This window comes from Dromiciops gliroides, chromosome 3, assembly GCF_019393635.1.
Source record: "Dromiciops gliroides isolate mDroGli1 chromosome 3, mDroGli1.pri, whole genome shotgun sequence".
Classification (NCBI taxonomy): Eukaryota; Metazoa; Chordata; class Mammalia; order Microbiotheria; family Microbiotheriidae; genus Dromiciops; species Dromiciops gliroides.
In genome coordinates, this window is record NC_057863.1 from 218,593,597 (window position 1) to 218,614,548 (window position 20,952).

A 20,952-nucleotide genomic window follows, 5' to 3' on the forward strand; every position below is an offset into this window, starting at 1 on the left:
TACAAAGAATAGCAAGTGGGTAATATAGCTGGATCATGTAATGCATAGAGGGCATTGAAGTATAAGCCTGGAAATGTAAGAAGGGATCAGATTTTGTTTTCAGTTTTTTGTTTTGTTTTGTTTTTGTGGGGCAATGAGAGTTAAGTGACTTCAAGTGTCTGAGGCCGATTTGAACTCAGGTACTCCTGAATCCAGGGCCGGTGCTTTATCCACTGCATCACCTAGCTGACCCCCAGAAGGGACCAAATTTTGAAGAGCATTAAGTGCCAAACAAAGGACTGTGATTTTCTCCAGTCCTGGGCAGCAGCACGGGACAAAAGAGTAATCCAGGGTTGGAGTTTGGCAAGGCAAGATCATCAATTGAAAAAAAAAACAACAAAAAAAAACCAAGGGATTTGGAAGTAAAGGATACTGCAGAGTTGAAATGAACCCCTAGGAGTTGACATAGGGAAAGAGGGATGGTTATAGCTAGGACAGGGGAAGTAACCAAATAAAGAACTGAAGGGCAGAAGGAATAGAAGTCCTGGTGAGGACGAAGAATGAGGTTACTGGCCATGAGAAATAATGGAAAAAAGGAATAAAGTGAAGGAATTTTAGCATTCCTAAAAGAGGAAGTAGGCAACTTGTAGATGAGGGCAAGATCAAAGTCATGATCCTCAGTGGATACTTGAGTAGGAATAGGTTATAGAAAATAATTAGCCTAAAGAACTGGAAAATTAAGGTATTTGGGGAGCATTGATATATATATATATATATATATATATATATATATATATATATATATATATATATATATATATATATAAGTTTCCTTGTATGAGGGCAAGTGTTGGGGTAGAAAAACTTTTGCATGAAAGCAATTATAAATTTGTTTTCCAACAATAACCTACAAGGAAACTATAATTAAATTGGAATTAGGAAAATAATTCTTTGGTTGTATTGCACAAATCAGAAATCTGACTGAACATTTTGGTTACTGTGACCACCCACAATAACAACAACAAAAACACCACAATAACAAAAAAATAACAAAATAAAAAATAACAACCAAACTTGCTGAAAATTTAGTCACTTTAAGCAGGATAAAATATAATATACTCTTCCTCTACTTTATTATCATTGGCAATAAAAATATTTGTTTTTAATATTCAGTAAAAATTACTACTCAAAGACACCGAGAAATGTTCTAAGAATGCATAGTCATTTTTCTTAACTATATTTTCATGTACTATAACTATTGATAACTGAAAAGTACAACTCGGTGTATTCCCATAAACCACTATTATAATATACAATCACATTATTTATTATAACTGGTAAGGTAAACAAGAAATTTTGTGGAACTCAAGTCATAATTTAAGAATATGGGATGCAATAAAATGTCCTATTCTACCCAAAATAGTTCAGAATTATACTTATCTTTGTTTTGTTTTGTTTTGTTTTAGGGCAATGTGCCCAGAGTCACACAGCTAGTAAGTGTCAAGTGTCTGAGGCTGGATTTGAATTCAGGTCCCCCTGAATCCAGGGCCACTGCTTTATCCACTGTGACACCTAGTTGCCCCTAGAATTATACTTATCTTAAGGATGTTAGCATCAGATTCCTAGTATCAAAGAATAAAATTATTTTGATTTTCCACCAAGAAAAAGCAGAATTTAAATGAGAAAAAGAAAAAGGCAAAAGGCATGCTAAATATTTTGGAGACCCATTAGCCAATAACTTAAGTGGAAAAAATTCAAAACACCACCATTAAATATTTCTAAAATAGAAATTCAGTTTGAATTTATTATTTTGAGTGTCTCTTGAGGGTAAAGCCTTGCATACCAAATCATTTAATGATAACCTTTCATCAAAAGATCTTAAAATGTATTATGTAATTGAGATTGTGATTTACCCAGACCTTCACTGTATGACATTACACCAAATAACTACTCTATTTCTTTTGCTCTGTGTAAAGTAGCTTTTATACCCTATTATAAGTTAATAACAATAATATGACCTATAAAATTCTGATTAAAAATTGCAATCTTTTCCCTTTTCATAAAGGTCAGTTTCCCATCTTCTCATTATGAAAAAATCAACTTGTCTATAACATATTTTTCCTTTTTTTCTATGAGGCTTGATCTTTCATAGTCACAAATATTACTTTTTCAATGTTTTTAAAGTTGATTGATTAGATGACCTTTATATGCTTAGTTGAGAACCTACTTTTTTTTTCTTTTTAATCAGATGATAAATATATCCCCAAAAGTAGTAAAAATCTTTGAGAAAGTTTAGCCAAGTTACAGGCAAGATACTTGTAGAAGACACTTTCATAATCTGTGACCTTAATGTTTTATGCTTAATCGTCCCTAACAGTTTATTGCTAATAATCTTTTAAAATATAAGTAATGCACATTGAGATATATGTCCTACAAAGAAAATCCCCAATCCCTTCAAAATTATGACAAAAGCCCAGATGTAGATTACATACTGAAATAAGATATTTTCTTGCTATCTTTTTATGGAGTAACATGCTGGGTTTGTTGTTTGCTTCCTTTGTGCAGACTCAATATATGATCATGATGAAAGGAGGAACGGACTGTGCGATTCATCAGTGGCTGGAGTGGACGAAAGTTGTCAACCATCCTCTTTTCTTTCTCCCCAGGTGGAGTAAAAAGCAGCGTCCGAAATGCCTCCAGCTGAGAATACGAATCAGTCAAAAAAAGATTTTCAGAAGGAGAAAAAAATATGGTTTAAGAAATACGAGTGTTCATATTTGGCGACTCATAAATTACATACATAGCAAAACACAAATCTAGAAGTAATTAGACATGTTTTAGCCAAATGATACAGTGTACACAGCAGGATTATTAATGACTCAGGCAGCAAGGTGGTGCAGTGGATAGAGCACAGGCCCTGGATTCAGGAGGACCTGAGTTCAGATCCGGCCTCAGACATTTGACACTAGCTGTGCTGAATCCAGGGCCAGTGCTCTATCCACTGCGCCACCTAGCTGCCCCCAATTTTTTTTTAATTAAAAAAAAAAAAAGACTCACAGTAACCTGTCATCACTGCCAGATAAACTCAAATAGTTACTCTTTTCCTATTTTTTGTGTAGCTATACATCTTGCAGTAAAATATAATACCATACAAAAATTCTTATGCAAGCAGACAGCCCCGTAGATTGGTTGCTTACACTCTGAAAAGATACCGTTTTGAACAATCCTGCATAGGAATACATGGCTTCAAAGGCACTAGAAAGAACAAAAATGCCTTTGAAAGACTGTGTACTTCAACCAAAACAGGCTCATCCCAGTTGCTGGTAGAACAGTTTGGTATAAAGCAATTAGGAATAAGTATCTCTGTTAAAAGTCTTCATTCAGATCAACCACTTGTCTTTAGGGGCATACTCACAAACAGAAAAGCTCTGAAATTGGTAGCTTTATCTAAAAAGCAAAACAATCTTCATATAATTTTTAGTTACTGATCTCTTCACACAGGAAATTTGCAATCAACATCTGTAGTGTTGTCTTCAAATATGAAGCCTAAAACATATGTGAGATCAGATTTACAGTCCCTCTATCTCAGGATTTTCTCTCCAAAAGATACACCAAGAGATGTTTTGTGGGATAGCATCATAAACATCAATTTCAGAAGCTGAGAAATGTATCCCAACATTCCTATCTCTTCTTTTTTTCTCATGCAAAACATATTTCCATATTAGCCATATCACAAAAAGCAAAAAAAAAAAATCAAGAAAATAATACTTCAATTTGTACTCAGGGTTCATCAGTTCTCTCTCTAGAGATGGATAGCATTTTTTTGTCATGAGTCCTTTGGAATTGTCTTGGTGATCACTGTATTGATCAGAATAGCCAAGTCTTTCACAGTTGATTATAATTGCAACATTACTGTTATACCCATGTTATAGATTTCTGCAGACCTCTTAAGTTGTCTTAGGCTTGAAAAATTCTCTTTCTGTGGCTCTGCCACTCCAAAATTTGATATGTCATTATTTTAAAGATGTTTGGAGGGGAACATTGGGAGAGTTCAGATGAGTCCCTGGTTGTACTCTGCCATCTTGGCTATGTCCCCTGACTCTTCTTAATATCAAAATATAGATCTTTTAACCATTACTTTATCTAAACTTTTTATGTACCTATTTATATTTTCAATCTGTACCACCTTATGACAGTAATAAGTCTCAGCTTTAAAATACCCTTTCTACCCAAAGTGTCTCCTTAGTAGCCTAACCACTGTATCATTGCAAATTCTGGCTCCATGCCACATTGCCAAGGATACCAAGAAGCACCTCATATCCTGTCTCCCCAAACCCCACTTCACAGGAGTCCCTGCCTCTGCATCACACACTTTCCTCCCATCTATACCCTGCAAAGCTCCAGTATTGAAGATCCATTAAAGAGTTCCCCTGGTTGAGTCCTTCTCCTTAAGTAACAAACCTTTCCTTATTCCCCAGTCAACTGCTTGGTCCTCTGGTACTGGAATCAGGTAAATCTAAGTTCAAATTCAGCCTTAGACACATACTGTGTGACCCCAAGCAAGTCACCTAACTTCTGCTTGTATCAGTTTCCTCCACTACAAAATGGGGAAAATAACAGCATTTATTTCACAAAGTTGTTGTGAGGATCAATTGCTTAGGACAATGCCTAGTACTCAATAGGCACCATATAAATGCTTGTTCCCTTCCTTTATTCTCTAGTAAATGTCTAAATTTTCATCTCATCTCTAATTAATTGTACCAAAAACCACACTAGAAGCCTGACATGATTGCTTGCTATATTTTTTTTTGCTTGCTATATTTCATTCATCTGTTGGGTATTAGTTTCAGTGACTAGCTTCTTTCTAAAAGGAAAGTAGACAATACTTACAACAACACACAAGTACTTTTTGTTGTTGTTGTTGTTGTTGTTTTTGTGAGGCAATTGGGGTTAAGTGACTTGCCTAGGGTCACACAGCTAGTAATTGTTAAATGTCTGAGGTCGGATTTGAACTCAGGTCCTCCTGAATCCAGGGCTGGTGCTCTATCCACTGCACCACCTAGCTGCCCCATGAGTATGTTTTAAACAGCATTCCTAAAGAGTAACTAATAATGTTGAAATGATGCTCTATTTTCTTCTGTTTTATACAAGTGACTCTGAATTTTCTTTTAAAAATAAAAGTGTGGAAAAACTCACCTGATTATGATCAACTTCAATTGGCTCTTTCTTAATGATCCAGGTGACAGATTCTGAAAGTGGAGGAGTGGTCAAAGATCCAGAATAGGTCCAAAAATCTGGGCAGCTTGGCATAAGACAGGCAGGATCAAATGTTTCAAATTCAACAAGCGAATCCTGAAAAAGCCAGTCGTACACTGAATTAATATGTTAGTACTAAAAAATTCAGGAAAATGTTCACTAAAAAATTTCACTTTCACTAAAAGCAATGATTCTCCACTTTATCATCTGGAACTGCAAAACTTTAAGATACTCTTTCTACCCAAACTGTCTCCTTAGAAGCTTGACCACTGTATTATTACAAATTCTGGCTCCATGCCACATTGCCAGGACACCAAGAGGCACCTCATATCCTATCTCCCCAAACCCCATTTCAAAGGAATCCCTGAATCTGCATCACACATTTTCTTTCCTACTACACCCTTCAGTACTGAAGATTCCTACACACAACTCTAAGTACTCCTTGAGTATTCTGGCTGATTTCTGAATTGATTTCATGGAGAGTATTAAAAGAAGAGCTTCAACTTACAATAAAAGTACAAATTAGAAATGAGATGAACTTGATTTTTTAGTTTCATAGATACTTTTTGTTGTTTAAACTATAACTTCTTAAAGGATCCCTGCCCCTTTAGTCATTGGTTGTATTCAGTTGTTTCAGTCATGTCTGATTCTTTATGACCACATTCAGGGTTTTTCTTGGCAAAGATACAGGAGTGGTTTGCCATTTTCTTCTCCAGCTCATTTTATAAATGATAAAATTGAGGCAAACAGAATTGAATGACTTGCCCAGGGTTACACAGCTAGTAAGTATCTGAAACCAGTTTTGAACTCAGGTCTTCTTGATTCCAGGCCCAGCACTCTACCCACTGTGAAAGGGGCTCTGCCCCAACAGAATCAAGTCCTAATATCTCCCCTGAAATCTAATTTCACACTACCACCTACTTGCTGGACATCACCTCCTCAGTGTCCTGTAGGTATTTTAAACTTAACATGTCTAAAACAGGGTTCACACCTTTCTCCAATGTTCCCCTTTCTGTAAAAAGAGCATCACTATCTCCAATTTGCAACTTTGAAGTCATCCTTAACTCTTTCTTCTCTTTTTCATACTGTCTGCCACCTCCCAGCAAGTCCCCACACCTATATCCATATATTTGCCAAGACACCTTCATAGCATTTCTCACATCCATCTCATTTCCTAATTCAAGTCCTTATCACATCCTATTAACATTTATTGAATTAAAAATCATTCAGCTAGATGGGTCTGTGTTGGAATTGCATGTCAGCTGTATTTCCCTAGATGAATGACTTAAGAAAAGCTGCTTTGTTTCTATATGTTCTATTAGTGATTAGAAGAGGACTAATGTAAAACAGCTATCAATTAAAGAAACACATCAAGAGCAGTGGCTGTTTCCTTTTTTGTCTTTGTAACCCCAGAGTATAGTACAGTACCTTGCACATAATAAGTGCTTAAAAAGGTTTGTGGAATTGTCTTGAAGTGTATTTCATTCAAAAATATATTCAGATCACTCTTTGCAAATGATATGATGATATATTATTGAATCAACTAAAAAGCTAAATGATTAACCTAAAAAAGAAAATAATTTTTTAAATTATCCATCTTGCAAAAAAAAAAAAAGCTAAGTGAAACAACAATTCAGCAAAGTTGTGGGATATAAAATAAACCCACATAAATCATCGACATTTCTATACATTCCTAACAAAGTTCAGCAGGAAGAGAAAGAGAAAGTCCATCAAAAATAACTGCAGACTAGGTTTATGTCCCAGATGTCCCCAAAAAGAGAAAAAGACCTATTTGTACAAAAATATTTATAGCAGCTCTTTTTGTGGTGGCTAAGAATTGGGAATCAAAGGAATGCCTATCAATAGGGGAATGGCTGAATATGTTGTATTTGATTGTGATGAAATACTGCTATAAGAAATGATGAGCAGGATGATTTCAGAAAAATCTAGGAAGACTTACATGAATTCATGCAAAGTGAAGTGAGCTGAACCAGAACATTTTAACATGAATAGCAATATTGCATGATCAACTATGAATGACTTGGCTATTCTAATCAATATAAGATAATTCGAAAGGATTTATTTTTTCTATTTGATGTTATCTTTAATTTTTTTCAACTTTTTGAGGAATTTATTTAAAAATCTTTCACTCAACTTAGTAGTCGTTTCCTTCAAAGCTTTAAATGACGATTCACTCAAAGATGAAATGCAGTATTATTTTGAATATCAGGCTAGACTCTCCAGGGCATCAGGGCATCAACATTTTAGGGTTATTTTCTTTTCTTTTTTTTTTTTTTTTTTGTTGAGGCAATTGGGGTTAAGTGACTTGCCCAGGGTTACACAGCTAGTAAGTGTCAGATGTCTGAGGCCGGATTTGAACTCAGGTCCTCCTGACTCCAGGGCCGGTATTCTATCCACTCCACCACCTAGCTGCCCCAACATTTTAGTTTTTAATAAGAATATTTTTTCCTAACTGGGACAGCTGACAGTTGAAGAAGCAGAGGGACATTCCATCACTTTATGCATCAAACTATCATTAGGAAAATCTAATTGCTATTTAGTTAGAATGCTTGGACTATTGCAAAAGACTTCTAACTGGCTTGCCTGGATCAAGTGTCTCCCCAATCCAGTCCCTCCTTCACCTGACCACCAAAGTGATTTCCTAAATTTTAGGTCTAACCATGCCATACTCTTACTCAATAAACTCCAGTGACTCCCTATCACCTTCACTCTAAAATAGAAAATACTCTATTTGGCTTTCAAAGTCCTCCATAACCTGTCTCCCTCCACCAAACTTTCCAGTCTTCTTATACCTTAACTCCCTACACATAGTCTTAGATGCAGTGACGCTGGCCTCCTTGCTGTTCTTTTGTTTTTTCTCCATATAAATATTTTATTATTTTTCAGTTACATTTAGAGATAGTTTTCAACATCTGTTTTTATAAAATTTCTAGTTTCAAATTTTTCTCCCTCCCTCCCTCCCCAAGACAGCAAGTAATCTGATATAGGTCATATATGTACAATCACATTAAACGTATTTATGCATTAGTCATGTTATGAGAGAAGAATCAGAGCAAAAAGGAAAAACCTCAAAAAAGAAAAACAACAACAAAAAACAATAAAAATAGTATGGTTCAATATGCATCTAGATTCTACAATTCCAAAGGATTTATGATGAAAATGCTATCTACTCCCCATCTCCCCCGGAGATAAAACTGATGGAGTCTGGTTTTTTGTTTGTTTGTTTGTTTTGCCTTTTTGCAGGGCAATGAGGGTTAAGTGACTTGCCCAAGGTCACACAGCTAGTAAGTGTCAAGTGTCTGAGGCCAGATTTGAACTCAGGTCTTCCTGAATCCAGGGCTGGTGCTTTATTCACTACACTATCTAGTTGCCTCCAAACTGATGGAGTCTGAATGAAGATCAAAACATACTTTTTTAAAACATTCCATAATTTTCTTGGTTTTTTTTCTGTGTTTTCTTTTATAACGTGACTAATATGGAAACTATATGTGTATATTTTTATATATACACATATTCAATATGCCTACTTTATTCAGAGGAGTCATATGCTATGTGTTCACTGAAGAAGCTGTAACATTTAGATAAAATATGGTTCCCACTTTCTCGGAGTTAAGATTGGGAAGAAGGATAATACACAAACAAAGATAAATATAACATGATATTAAATTAGAAGATCATTAGACAGTTGTAAAACAAGGGGCTATGCCATTATAGAATAATCCAGATTCCCAAAAGTCTTAGTGCAGCTTTAAGCTTTAATGTAAGAGATATATTTTCAGAACATGACTAAAGCAAAAGTTTAGCCTGACTTCAAATGTATAACAGGTATTATATTTCTTGCCTTTTCAATTGGTGGGGGAGGGGTGAAGGGAATGAGGAGAATTTGGAAATGAAAATAAAAATAAAATTGAATTTAAAGAAGCAGAAGTATAAGTGCTCTAGATTTACCACCAAAATCAGAAAGGTTAATTATTTAGCATTTTAAAATACTGATATGTTACTAATGAAAATTCAACATAATAGTCATCTTGGGCTGTATATATTGCCCTAATTGATTTTTAACTTTGTAAAAACTTTCATTGGGTGCTGTTCAGTGACCAAAAGGATTGTATATAAATACAATCTTAGTCTTAAGACCATCCAAAGAACTATGCCCAAAGGGCTATAAAGCTGTGCATACCTTTTGACCCAGCAATACCATTATTAGGTCTATATCCCAAAGAGATCACAAAAAAGGGAAAAGGATCCACGTGTACAAAAATATTTATAGCTGCTCTTTTTGTGGTGGCAAGGAATTAGAAATTGAGGGGATGCCCATCAATTGGGGAATGGCCGAACAAGTTGTGGTGTATGAATGTAATAGAATATTATTGTTCTGTAAGAAATGACGGCCAGGCAGATTGCAGAGAAACCTGGAAAGATTTACATGAACTGATGCTGAGTGAGATGAGCAGAACCAGGAGAACATTGTACACAGTATCAACAACATTGTGTGTTGATCAACTGTGATAGACTTGATTCTTATCAGCAATGCAGTGGTCCAAGATAGTTCAAAGGACTCATTATGGAAAATGCTTTCCAAATCCAGAAAAAAAGAACTATGGAATCTAGATGCAGATTGAACTATACTATTTCTACTTTTTTTGTTTTTCCCTTTTGCTTTGATAATGTGATTGTATATATATATATATATATATATATATATATACACACACATATATATATATATATATATATATATATATATAAATCTATATCAGATTGCTTGCTATCTTGGGGAGGGGGGAGGGGAGAGAAAAATTTGAAACTAGAAATCTTATAAAAACAAATGGTGAAAATTATCTCTACATACAACTGGAAAATAATAAAAGACTTTTATGAAAAAAAAGAACATCCAAAGAACAAGGTTTGGATGTATGCAAGAGGACTTCCTCTAGCAATCCAGTGGTCTAAGAAAGTGTCATCCAGAAACTGTTAAATATGCAATAAATGAGAGGGTGCTCTGCCTTGTTAAAATTATAATTTTACATTTATTATTCAAAATTCACAAAACAAGTATAAAATAAACTTAAATGATTAAACTTTCAAATTTTCTGTGAGTTTATATAGCTTATACTTATGAAGTTATTAAAACTTAAACCACACTAAGACCTTTGGGATACCTTGTATTAATGAACTACAATTATATGTTTTTAATAATATTAATGGCTAACATTTATAACTGTGAGGGCCAAAGTTTGATATATGGAGTGTTATTTGGGTGACTCGCCTTAATATTGGGGTCCCAGAAATATGAGGGACTCTTTAGGTTTAATCTGCTCTTTGAACTTTCCTTTTTATATATTCCTCCTAGGCCAATAAGAAAAGGAGCCTCTGAGCTTTTGTTCATAAAGGAGCAGGTTTTATTACTTGGGAATTAATTAAACCAATTAAGGAAATAAGGAAGTAGAAATGCAGATAGATAGTTTTAACTCTAAGCTTAGTCTATGCAATCCCAGAGTGTTCCCAATTAAGCTAGTTCAAAAGAATTTAGGATTAAACTCACCAACCCTGGTCAGTCTACAGTTACTCATTAGAACAGCAGTTGCCCAAAACAGAGCAAAACACGTGCCACCGCCAGGTCCAGGATGCCACCAGACTGCTTGCCAGGCCCAAAAAGCGAGGACTTTTGAACACACCCTGCCTACCAGAAGTTACCTCCCCTCCTTCCGGTGGCATTCAGTTTTTTCCTCCCCCAAAAGGGGAGGTCTGGCATTCAGTTTTTCCTTCCCCAAAAGGGGAGGTCCTTCTCAGTAGCATAATCTCAGGGTGGGCCAGGTGTGGCCTCTCCCAAATGATTCAGCTAAACTTTAGATATTAATCTTTACCACAAATAATTTTTACCACATATAGTAGCTACTATGTGTTGGGCACTGTGTTAAGTACCCTGTAATTATTTCATGTGACCCTCACAATAACACCAGGAGGGAGGAGTTATTATCCTTATTTTACAGATGAAGAAACTGAAGCAAAACAGGGGTTAAGTGACTTGCCCAAAGTCACACAGCTGGTGGATGTCTGAAGCCAGACTTAAACTCTAATCCAGTGTTTAAAAGTTAAAAAGAGATAAAAAGTTAAGAACAAAGGGCTTTATAATTATATCTGTTTTATCAGTTTAATATTAATTATATAGGAGTTTCTGGAAGGGGATGTATGCTATTTTTAAAAAGAGATGTGAAGTCATAGGGCATGTTTCAAATTCTGGTTCGGCTATTTACTAACCTATGTGATTGGACAAGTCACTTAACCTCAGTGTCTGGTTTTTTTGTTTTGTTTTGTTTTTCATCTGTAAAATGAGAGAAGTTGGACTGAATGATCTCTGAGGTTCCTTCTAGTTTGTAATCTATGATCCTGCTTTTTTTCTAGTATGAATTATTTATTTTTATTTTCATCATTAGGGTTTTATAAAAACACTGTCATTTTCTTTATTTATTTTGCTATTTTAAAAAATTCATCAGACAAATGGAAAAGGGATAGGTAGTTCAAGAAGGCCCTTTGTCCCAACCATGGTTTCCAGGAACTAAAACCAAAACCAAACCAAATAAAAAGCCTGGAGAAAGGAAAATGAGATTTCACTTGTATCTCAAAATGACAAGCAACAAATATCCATATTTATACTTTCCTTTAACCCAAGGTAATAAGAATATTGTTTTAAGAACAGCTTTGAATGACTAAGTCATTTTGACTATTATGAATACCCAAATTAACTATAAAGGATATATGAAGGAAGACTATCCGCATCCAGAGAAAGAACTGATAAATAGATGTATAGAATAGTTTTACATATATGTGCATGTATGCGTGTATATGTATATATATGTGAATATGCCTATACATATATACACACATATATATGGGTATATCTATATATACATATATAGATATATATGAAAGGCTTTAAAAGACAAACAAGACACATACATATTTGTGTCTAATGGTAGCTATCTGGGGGGAGGGGAGGGAGGAAAAAAAGTCAAAAGCCTAGAAAACTTTATATCAAGGATATTTATTTAATTTTGAAAATTTATTAAAATACTAAAACCCTAATGAGATTTATGTGGTGAGCCTTTATATGCCATCTGCTCAATCTTCATAGCATCAGGAATGGATGTGTTTAAAAGCTTACCCTTGAGCTGATCATAATAAACTGTTAACAAAGTGTTATCAGGGTGTGATGTCATTGAAGGTTGACCAGCTTTCAGCAAAGAGACTCAGTGACTCCAAAGAACAAAGGGTAAGATGTAGAGATAAAAGGAAATGTTGCCAGCAAAAAAGAAGTCCAGGGCAAAAGAAGCCAAGGAGAAAGGAGTTCTCCATAAGAAAAAAGTTATGTCAACAAGCATGAAGTGCCAGCTATTGTGATAGGCGCCAGGGAGACAACAAAAGGCAAAAGCCAGTCTGCACTCAAGGAACTCGGTCTACCAGAGGAGACAGTATACAACTATGTATAGTCATCATTTCCACATTGCTGAGGCTATGGGGGCTACACCCCCATGATCTGGAAAATCTGTATAAGATTTTATGGCCCTCCCTTTGTGCCAGAGAAGAAATCTGAATTGTTATGGTATTGAAAGATAAAATATGTTGATATTATACAATAATGTACATTTCTGTCTTTCTAAACTTTTTCTGTGTCATCTACTGGTCTTGGAGTATCATTTACAACTTTGGCAAAACTCCCCCCAAATTCCCATTTAATTTCTTATGCAGACCCACACTATATTGAAATTGTGATGGAGAAAGTTGTGATGGGTAAGGGATATAATTGTACAAACAAGATGTTGACAGAATAAACTACAGATGGTCTTGGAGGGGAAGCTGAGAAAGACTTCTTTGTAGAAGGTGGGACTTTTTGCAGGGACCTGAAGGAAGCCAGGGAAAATAGGAGGTGGAAATGAGGAGGGAGAGAGTTCTCAGGCATGGGGAGAATAGCTAGTAAAAATGCCTCGAGTTGGGAGACAGACTGTCTTGTTCAAGAAATAGCAAGGAATCCAATATCACTGGATTACAAAGTACATGGACAAGAGTAAAAAGTAAGGAGACTGGAAAGGCAGGAAGGGGCCAGGTTATGAAAGGATTTAAAAGATTTTATATTTGATCCTGGAGATAATAGAGAGCCAATGGAGGTGACTATATAGGAGGGTAGGGTAGGTAACGTGGTCAGACTTGATCTTTAGGAAGATCAGTTTGACAAACTGTATACATTAACCAGAACTGACTAGCCCCAGCTGAAAAGAATAGTTAGCTCTGAGGACCTAGGACCGGGGTAAGTCAAGTCATCTGGCAGGAACAGACTAGAAGCATCAATGAAATTCTCATTATCTGAGCATGGATTGGGGGGAGGCATAAAATACATTTGGGGATTTTCTCCATTTTCCATATGTTGTTTAAAAAATTAAATTTATATACACTTTAAGGTTCCAAAGTACTTTACATACAATTACTGGAGATATTATCATCCACCTTCTTGTAGAGGCAAGCAATTTGACTGTGGAAAGAGAGCTAATTCATAATTATAGAGATAGGATTTAAACTCAGGATTTCCTGACTCCAAGTGCAGGGTCCTAGCCACTTACCTATGTTTCTTCTTGTGCATTGTGGTCTTAGTGCTTCGAACAGCTTTGGGCTGTCAAGTATAAACATTTCCCCAGGATTTTAGGTGATGACTGAGTCAATAAGCAGGTGGTTGGAACCCTTCCTGTATCGGACTTGAAGTTAGGAAGGTTTGCATTAATTTCCTGCCTCACATACTACCTAGTTATGTTTTTGTGTTTTGAGGAGGAAACAGAAACAGATGGGGTAATTGGTCCATTGGGTTCCTTTGTTACAATTCATATTTGCAACAACCCCAAACAGGACTACCCATCTGGAGCAAGGAAATTTTAAAACTTCCCTATTAACACATTTCTTTAACCTTATGAGGTAGGAGAATGTAAAGGCCTATACAACAAAGCAGGGGGAAATACACAATTTAACCTCTTACTAACTTCTGAAAACCTTTCAGCTATGAAAAAAATTCTTTCAACATCTGCCTTATCATAAAACATTGATTATTCGTGGAGTATATGATATTTAATGAAGACACACTTTCTATGTTTAATGTGAAACAAATTTATTCAAATATTTAAACATCAATCTTATCAATTTGTTTATTTTATCATTCAATATTCAGTAATACTGAAGAATCATGTCGTGATTCATCACACCATGGATTAGATATAACGGTGATCAATTCATATTTCCCATCTCTCATACTTAAATAGATACCATAAAGGAGAGGCAGCAGAGAGTTGCTTATGTGTTAACAGGAAAGGTATATTTATCTCCCCAAATGGACACTAGAAAGCTTTGGGCTTAAAAAATGCAATAAGAACAAAGATAATACAAGTATCTAAACTGGAAGGATAAAAGACGATTTTTATTTCTTTGTGTCTCTGTGTGAGTGCACATACATATGTGCCTGTGTATGCTTGGTTCTTGTTTGTTTTGTTTTGTTTTGTTTTAAGAATTTAAAGAAGGAAAAAAAAGATCCACACATCAGGTAGCCAAGTGAGTAACCAACTCAAACTGAGATCAAGGAAAAATACTGACTTTTCAAAAGTCAGCCAAAATGATTCAGGATCAAAAATTAACTCTCCATTGAAGCTCACGGGAGAGATAGCAAGACAGAGGTAAATCAAAACAAAAGGTTTAGAGATGGACACAGCTAAACTCAACCTGTCCCATGTATCTGTGCTTGCAATAATTATAAGAAGATCATATTCGCATTTATATTCCCTACATCTAATAAAGTAGTTATGGTTAGCAGCAGGTAGTTGCTTATGTGTTAACAGGAGAATTTCATCTTTCTCCCCAAACAGACCCTAAAAGTTTTGGGGTTAAAAAAGAATGCAATAAGAACAAAGACAATACAACTGTCTAAGCTGGAGGGAGAAAAGATGGTAGGAAAGTATGTTGCTGTCATGACTATTTACTACAAAGCTATAAAGGGAGAGAGGAGAGGGTTGTTTTCCTGAGGCCAAAATCACATTAAAGAACCACCAAATTGTCATTAAGTGATGGCAACAGACAGTGAACTATGAGCCAGTCAACTTCTGGGTAGCTATGCTTTCAAAGCAACCATTTTAATATCAAAAAAGCTGAAGATAAATTATACACCCAATGATTGGGGAATGGCTGGAGAAAGTGTGGTACATAAATGTAATAAAATATTACTGAGCTATAAGAAATGACATATGTGAAGAATTCAGAGAAATATGGAAATGAACTGAGTGAAGTATTCTGTTGAGCTGGAGCAGCTAGGTGGTGCAGTGGATAGCATTGGGCCTAACAACATATGTGAAGAATTCAGAGAAATATGGCAATGAACTGAGTGAAGAAATCTGTTGAGCTGGAACAGCTAGGTGGTGCAGTGGATAGCGTTGGGCCTTAAGTTAGGAAGACTCCTCTTCCTGAGTTCAAATATGGCCTTAGACACTTACTAGCTGTGTGACCCTAGGCAAGGCACTCAGTCCTATTTGCCTTGGTTTCCTTATCTGTAGAAATGAGCTGGAGAAGGAAATGGCAAAGCACTCCAGTATTTTTGCCAAGAAAACCTCAAATGGGTTCATAAAGAATCACAACTGAAACAACTGAACAACAACATCCTATGACAAAACTAATGAAAACATTCCTTTCCCTCAAGGAATATGACCATAAAATACTCTGTTAGGCAGTTCTTGCTTGACTTTTTTTTTTAATGGAAATCTACCATTATGCAGAAGGAAATGGCAAATCATTCCAGTATCTTTGCCAAGAAAATCCCATGGACAAGTTGAGGGGGTCAAGGAGAGTTGGACATGACTGAACAACAGAACAACAACAATCATTATGAGTGAGTTGTTGGGAAGTGACTCATGTCCAAATGTATCAAGAAAAATATTTTACAATATGACCATTATAGGCTCTAAAGCAAAATTTTAGCTACTTCCTTAAATATTATGAAACTATTTTGGTCTTCACAGGCAATGTTCATTGGAGAACCTGAAAACATTTAATTTTTTAAAATAAAAACTGCCTTACTGTAATTATATATTATAATAACACCAAAATATTTAATATTTAAGTAGTATTAAAATTTTAAATATTACCTTATGTTTTATGGCTGGCAAAGCATCTACTAATTTCTGTAGTTCTTTATGATGTATACCTAGCTAAAGAATGATAAATAAATAAATAAAAATTAAAACTGGCAAAAATAAATCTAAATTATCCCTTAAACAATAATTTTGAAAAATAAATAATTATATTCAATAGTTGAACAAGTAATTTCAGATGAGTAAGACTTTACCTTCAAAAATACTCCTATCACAGCCAATCCGTTTTCCTCCATTGCAGCATCTTCAAAACTTTCATATTTGACTGCATTCCAGTGTACTAAATGTAACTGAAATACCATTGAAGTGGGTTTAGTATATGAAAATTGGGCAAAAGTAAGTCAGAGAAATGGAATGTAATGATCTTATTTGAACACATTTCTTTTTTCAGACACCCTCACAAAAAAGATTATTTAATCTTCCTACTGCACAGGCTTGACAATGTCATCTCCTATTAAAAAACCTGTAATGGCTACATGGCCTGAAGGATAAAATAAAAATTACTCAGCATAACATTTTTTAAAAATAATTTTTTTGATTGTTTTTTGGTTTTTTTGCAGGGCAATGAGGGTTAAGTGACTTGCCCAGGGTCACACAGCTAGTAAGTGTCAAGTGTCTGGGGCTGGATTTGAACGCAGGTCCTCCTGAATCCAGGGCTGATGCTTTATCCACTGAGCCACCTACCTAGCTGCCCCCTTAGCATAACATTTTAAGGATATCTTTCCACTCAGTCAACAGATATTTGTCAGGCATTTTAAAGCAGTGTTCTACCAAGAGACTTATATTCGAATTCCAGCTTATGTATCTACTTAGATACCTTTACCTTCTATGAGTCTCAGATACCTCATATATAAAATGAGGAGCCTGTAGTGAATTACATGATCTCAAAGATCCTCTCCTAATGACTTTCAGGAGACTACTGTGGCAGTATGGCAGTAGGGTATGTATGTATGCATGTATACATATGGGTATACATACATATGTGCATATATACATATACATATGTATGTATACTATATATAATATATAGCTAAATAGAGATATATAACTTTATCTATAGATGTTACCTATATCTACATAAAACTATATATCTATAGGTTCATATAGATTTATATAATTTTATAGATATATGATATATCTATATATAAAGTTATATGTGTGTGTAACTATATATACATATCTATATATACAGTTATGCAGGTAGTCCACTGCCCTGAAACCTTTTTCTACAAGCTAAGAAAGCCAGTTTGGCCAGGAGAAAGGAAGGGACTATACTTGTGAAAGAAATAGCATCTTTGGGGCAGCTAGGTGGCACAGTGGATAAAGCACTGACCCTGGATTCAGGAGGACCTGAGTTCAAATCCGGCTCAGACACTTGACACTTGCTAGCTGTGTGACCCTAGGCAAGTTGCTTAACCCTCATTGCCCCACCAAAAAAAAAAAAAGAAAAGAAAAAAGAAATAGTAACTTTTCTTTGCAGAGATCTTTAAAAAGAAATCTCTGTAAATAATGACTTCCTCTATCTCTTTATTAAGATGACCGGTGTAATTGCTGCATATCTGTTTCTTTAGCCTTGTTTCTTTTGCAAAAGGATATAGATCCTAGAAGGCAGGAAAAGTTCAGTTCCAGTACCATATGGCATTAGGCAAGTAATTTCAAGTCTAAATGTATCAAGAAAAAAATTTAAAATGCAACCATTGCACATAGAAAAGGCTGACTATAGCAAAGTCTCAGCTATTTTCTTAACATAAACATTATGAAATTATATTTTGGTTTTCCAAGGCAACCTTCATTAGAGAACATGAAAACATTTAATTTTTTTAAATAACAGTTACTTTATTATAATTACAGGCAGCTAGGTGGATAGAGTCCTGTGCCTGGAGTCAGGAAGACTCTTCCTGAATTCAAAGCTGGTATCAGACACTTATTAGCTGTGTGACTCTGGGCAAGTCACTTAACCCTGTTTGCCTCAGTTTCCTCATCTGTAGAAATGAACTGGAGGAAGAAATGGCAAGTCAGTCCAGTATCTTTGCCAAGACAATCCCAAATGGGATCATTAAGAGCCAGGCATGACTGAAAACAACTCAACAGAAGCAAGAACAAATTATAAGTATACATTGTGACCAAGAACAAAACACTTGATATTTCAATAGTTTGCAATTTTTACATTTCTAAGATTCGGGTGGTTTAATATAGCCCATAGAGAAATTGGGTCATAGCACCTCCTATTCATCAATTGACTTTCAATTTTAGAATTAAGAACATCAGAACTGTCTGTAGTTTGTTTTAAAGTATCATTGTAATAAAGTACATACCTCAGCTGGATAACATTTACTGTCAACAGTATGTTCTGAACCCCAGTCATTTATTGCTCCCCAGTGAAAATGGAACTGCTTTAACCGATAATTGTTTTCCAGAGGTCCTCCCTTAATCACTGAAATAACATACAGAAACAATTCGGAAGCTTCATTCCTTTTTCATTCAGAGAAATGCACTTGAGATACATCATCAACAGAGGTCTATTTAACTGAAAAGCCTTTTGAATTTGGCAAATATTATTAAGGACCTACTCTGTGCAAGATACTATACAGCTCAGCTTTGGGGATTCAAAGGCAAAAACAGGTCCTTCCTTCAAGGAACTTATGGGACAATTCAACAGAAATAGAGGGGAGTTTAATACAGGGTTTTAAATGGTGAAGAAAGTATTAAAGAGTGAAAGAGGCAAAGAAAAGATCAACGAACTTGAGGAATATCCTCACAAATAACAGGGGAGGGGGAGGAGGGAGGTGATGAGAGGAGAGGAATTAAGGATGGTTTCACAGCAGAGGTTATTAGGTACCTGAGGAAATAAATTCCAAGGATGAGGGACAGCTAAAGCACAGAGGAGAGAATGGAGATAGCTTATTTGATCCATCACAAGCAGGCAGAGTCCAGTTTGCCTAAAGCTTTTAAAGTACATGAAAAGGAATAATATGGGATAAAGCTGGAAAGTGAGCTGAAGTCAGATTCCAGAGGGCTTTACATGCCAAGCTAAAAAGTTTTAAATTTTATTATTGAAGAAATAAGGACCCACTGATGACTTGAGTAGGGGAATGACATGGTTAGATCTGTGCCTTAGGCAGATTGTTTTTTTCTAATGTGTGAAAGAAGAGGCTGGAATCAGGAAGAACAAATAGGAGATTATTACAATAGTCCAGATGAGAAGTGCTAAGTACTTAAACTAAGGTGTCTGGCATAGGTGAGTAGGTGATGGATGGGAAAGATGGTATAGAAGTAGAATCAGCAGGACTTGGCAACTGATCAGATATGGAGGTGAGGGAGAGGAGACAGACTAAGATGACTGATGTTATAAACCTGGGTACCTGGAAGGATGGTGGTATCCTGAAAGAGCGAGAAGTTTGCAAAAGGGGCAGGTTTGGGAGGATGAGTTCAATCTGTGGTATGTTAAGTTTGAGGTCATCCAGGTAGAAATATACAACAGGAAGTAGGGAGATAACAGAACTAGAATTTAGGAGAACAATGAGATGGATACATAGATATAGTAGTCATCTACCTAGAGGTGATAAATGAACCAACCCATCATAGCTTATGAATGAGATCAAGGAAGAATTTGGAGAAAGAGAAGAAAAGTGAGCCCAGGACAAAGATTTGGTCAGGGACATCTATGTTTGGGAGGCAAGAGATACGTCATGATTTATACAAGTATGGCTACCAAACCAAACTAGAATATCCTATCAGGCTGAATGGGGAGTGGAGAAAATAAAGCATGCTTTGTGTGCTGTTGTTGCTCATCCTCCATTTTTGAAGTCCGATGATATCATGAAGGAGTAATGTCATGACTTGTGCATGAGTTGGATTTAAGTGAGGCAGACTTGCACGAAGTCATCAGTCTCACTCACTCTTCCAGAGTCATCAAAGTCTGGTAGCAAGATAAAAGTAAGAAGAATTAGTAATGGCCAAGGATGTAGTGGCTGACCTTGGCTTCTTCAATGTTTTGCCAAGCTTCAAGCTCTCCACAGAGCTTGCTTCAGGCTCCTTCGTGGCTGCTGCAACAAATTGCCCATTCATAATGCTTGGGGTAGGCATCACTCTAAACTCACCAATGGGTTTGAAGCTTGTTGACTACCCTCAACCTGATTTTAGCTGGAAAAGGAAGGAGTATTTTAATAGGGAAATAAAATCTTAGTATCGTGAAAAACTTTGAACTCATAGTACCCCTAAACAGATGGAAGAAGAGAAGAAAGCACAGAGATGAAGGGATATTTGGAACTAGGGGAGGAGAGGGGAAAGTCCAGTAGAAGTGACTAATCTGCTAGTTGGACTGTCATTTGGGGCTGGGATTGGGGAGGGTAAAGTAAGACATATCTACTAAACTGCAAATTATGACTATCGTCAAGTCAGTCACCGAGCATGTATTATGTGACAAGCACTGTGCTAATTGCTAGAGATACAAAAGAAAGGCAAAAAATAGTCAGCTCCAAAAGAGCTCAGACCTAATTGAGGAGACAAGAAGAATATATAC

The 20,952-nt window shown here is 35.8% G+C and overlaps 1 protein-coding gene across 3 annotated transcripts in view; it reads right to left on the reverse strand.

The window, feature by feature from the left end:
- Positions 1-814: 814 nt before the first annotated feature.
- The window catches only part of CA5B (carbonic anhydrase 5B), a 72,656-nt gene continuing 52,518 nt past the window's right edge, over positions 815-20,952 (reverse strand). For 2 of the 3 annotated variants that reach the window (XM_043990921.1, XM_043990922.1), the window contains 5 exons: positions 18,746-18,864; positions 16,625-16,720; positions 16,425-16,487; positions 5,176-5,331; positions 815-2,679 (listed from right to left, as the gene is read on the reverse strand). In XM_043990921.1, the coding sequence (XP_043846856.1) occupies positions 2,500-2,679; positions 5,176-5,331; positions 16,425-16,487; positions 16,625-16,720; positions 18,746-18,864 (614 nt within the window). In that variant the 3' untranslated portion in view covers positions 815-2,499. The remainder of the gene's footprint in view (positions 2,680-5,175; positions 5,332-16,424; positions 16,488-16,624; positions 16,721-18,745; positions 18,865-20,952) is intronic. The other variant, XM_043990923.1, reaches the window with a different exon arrangement.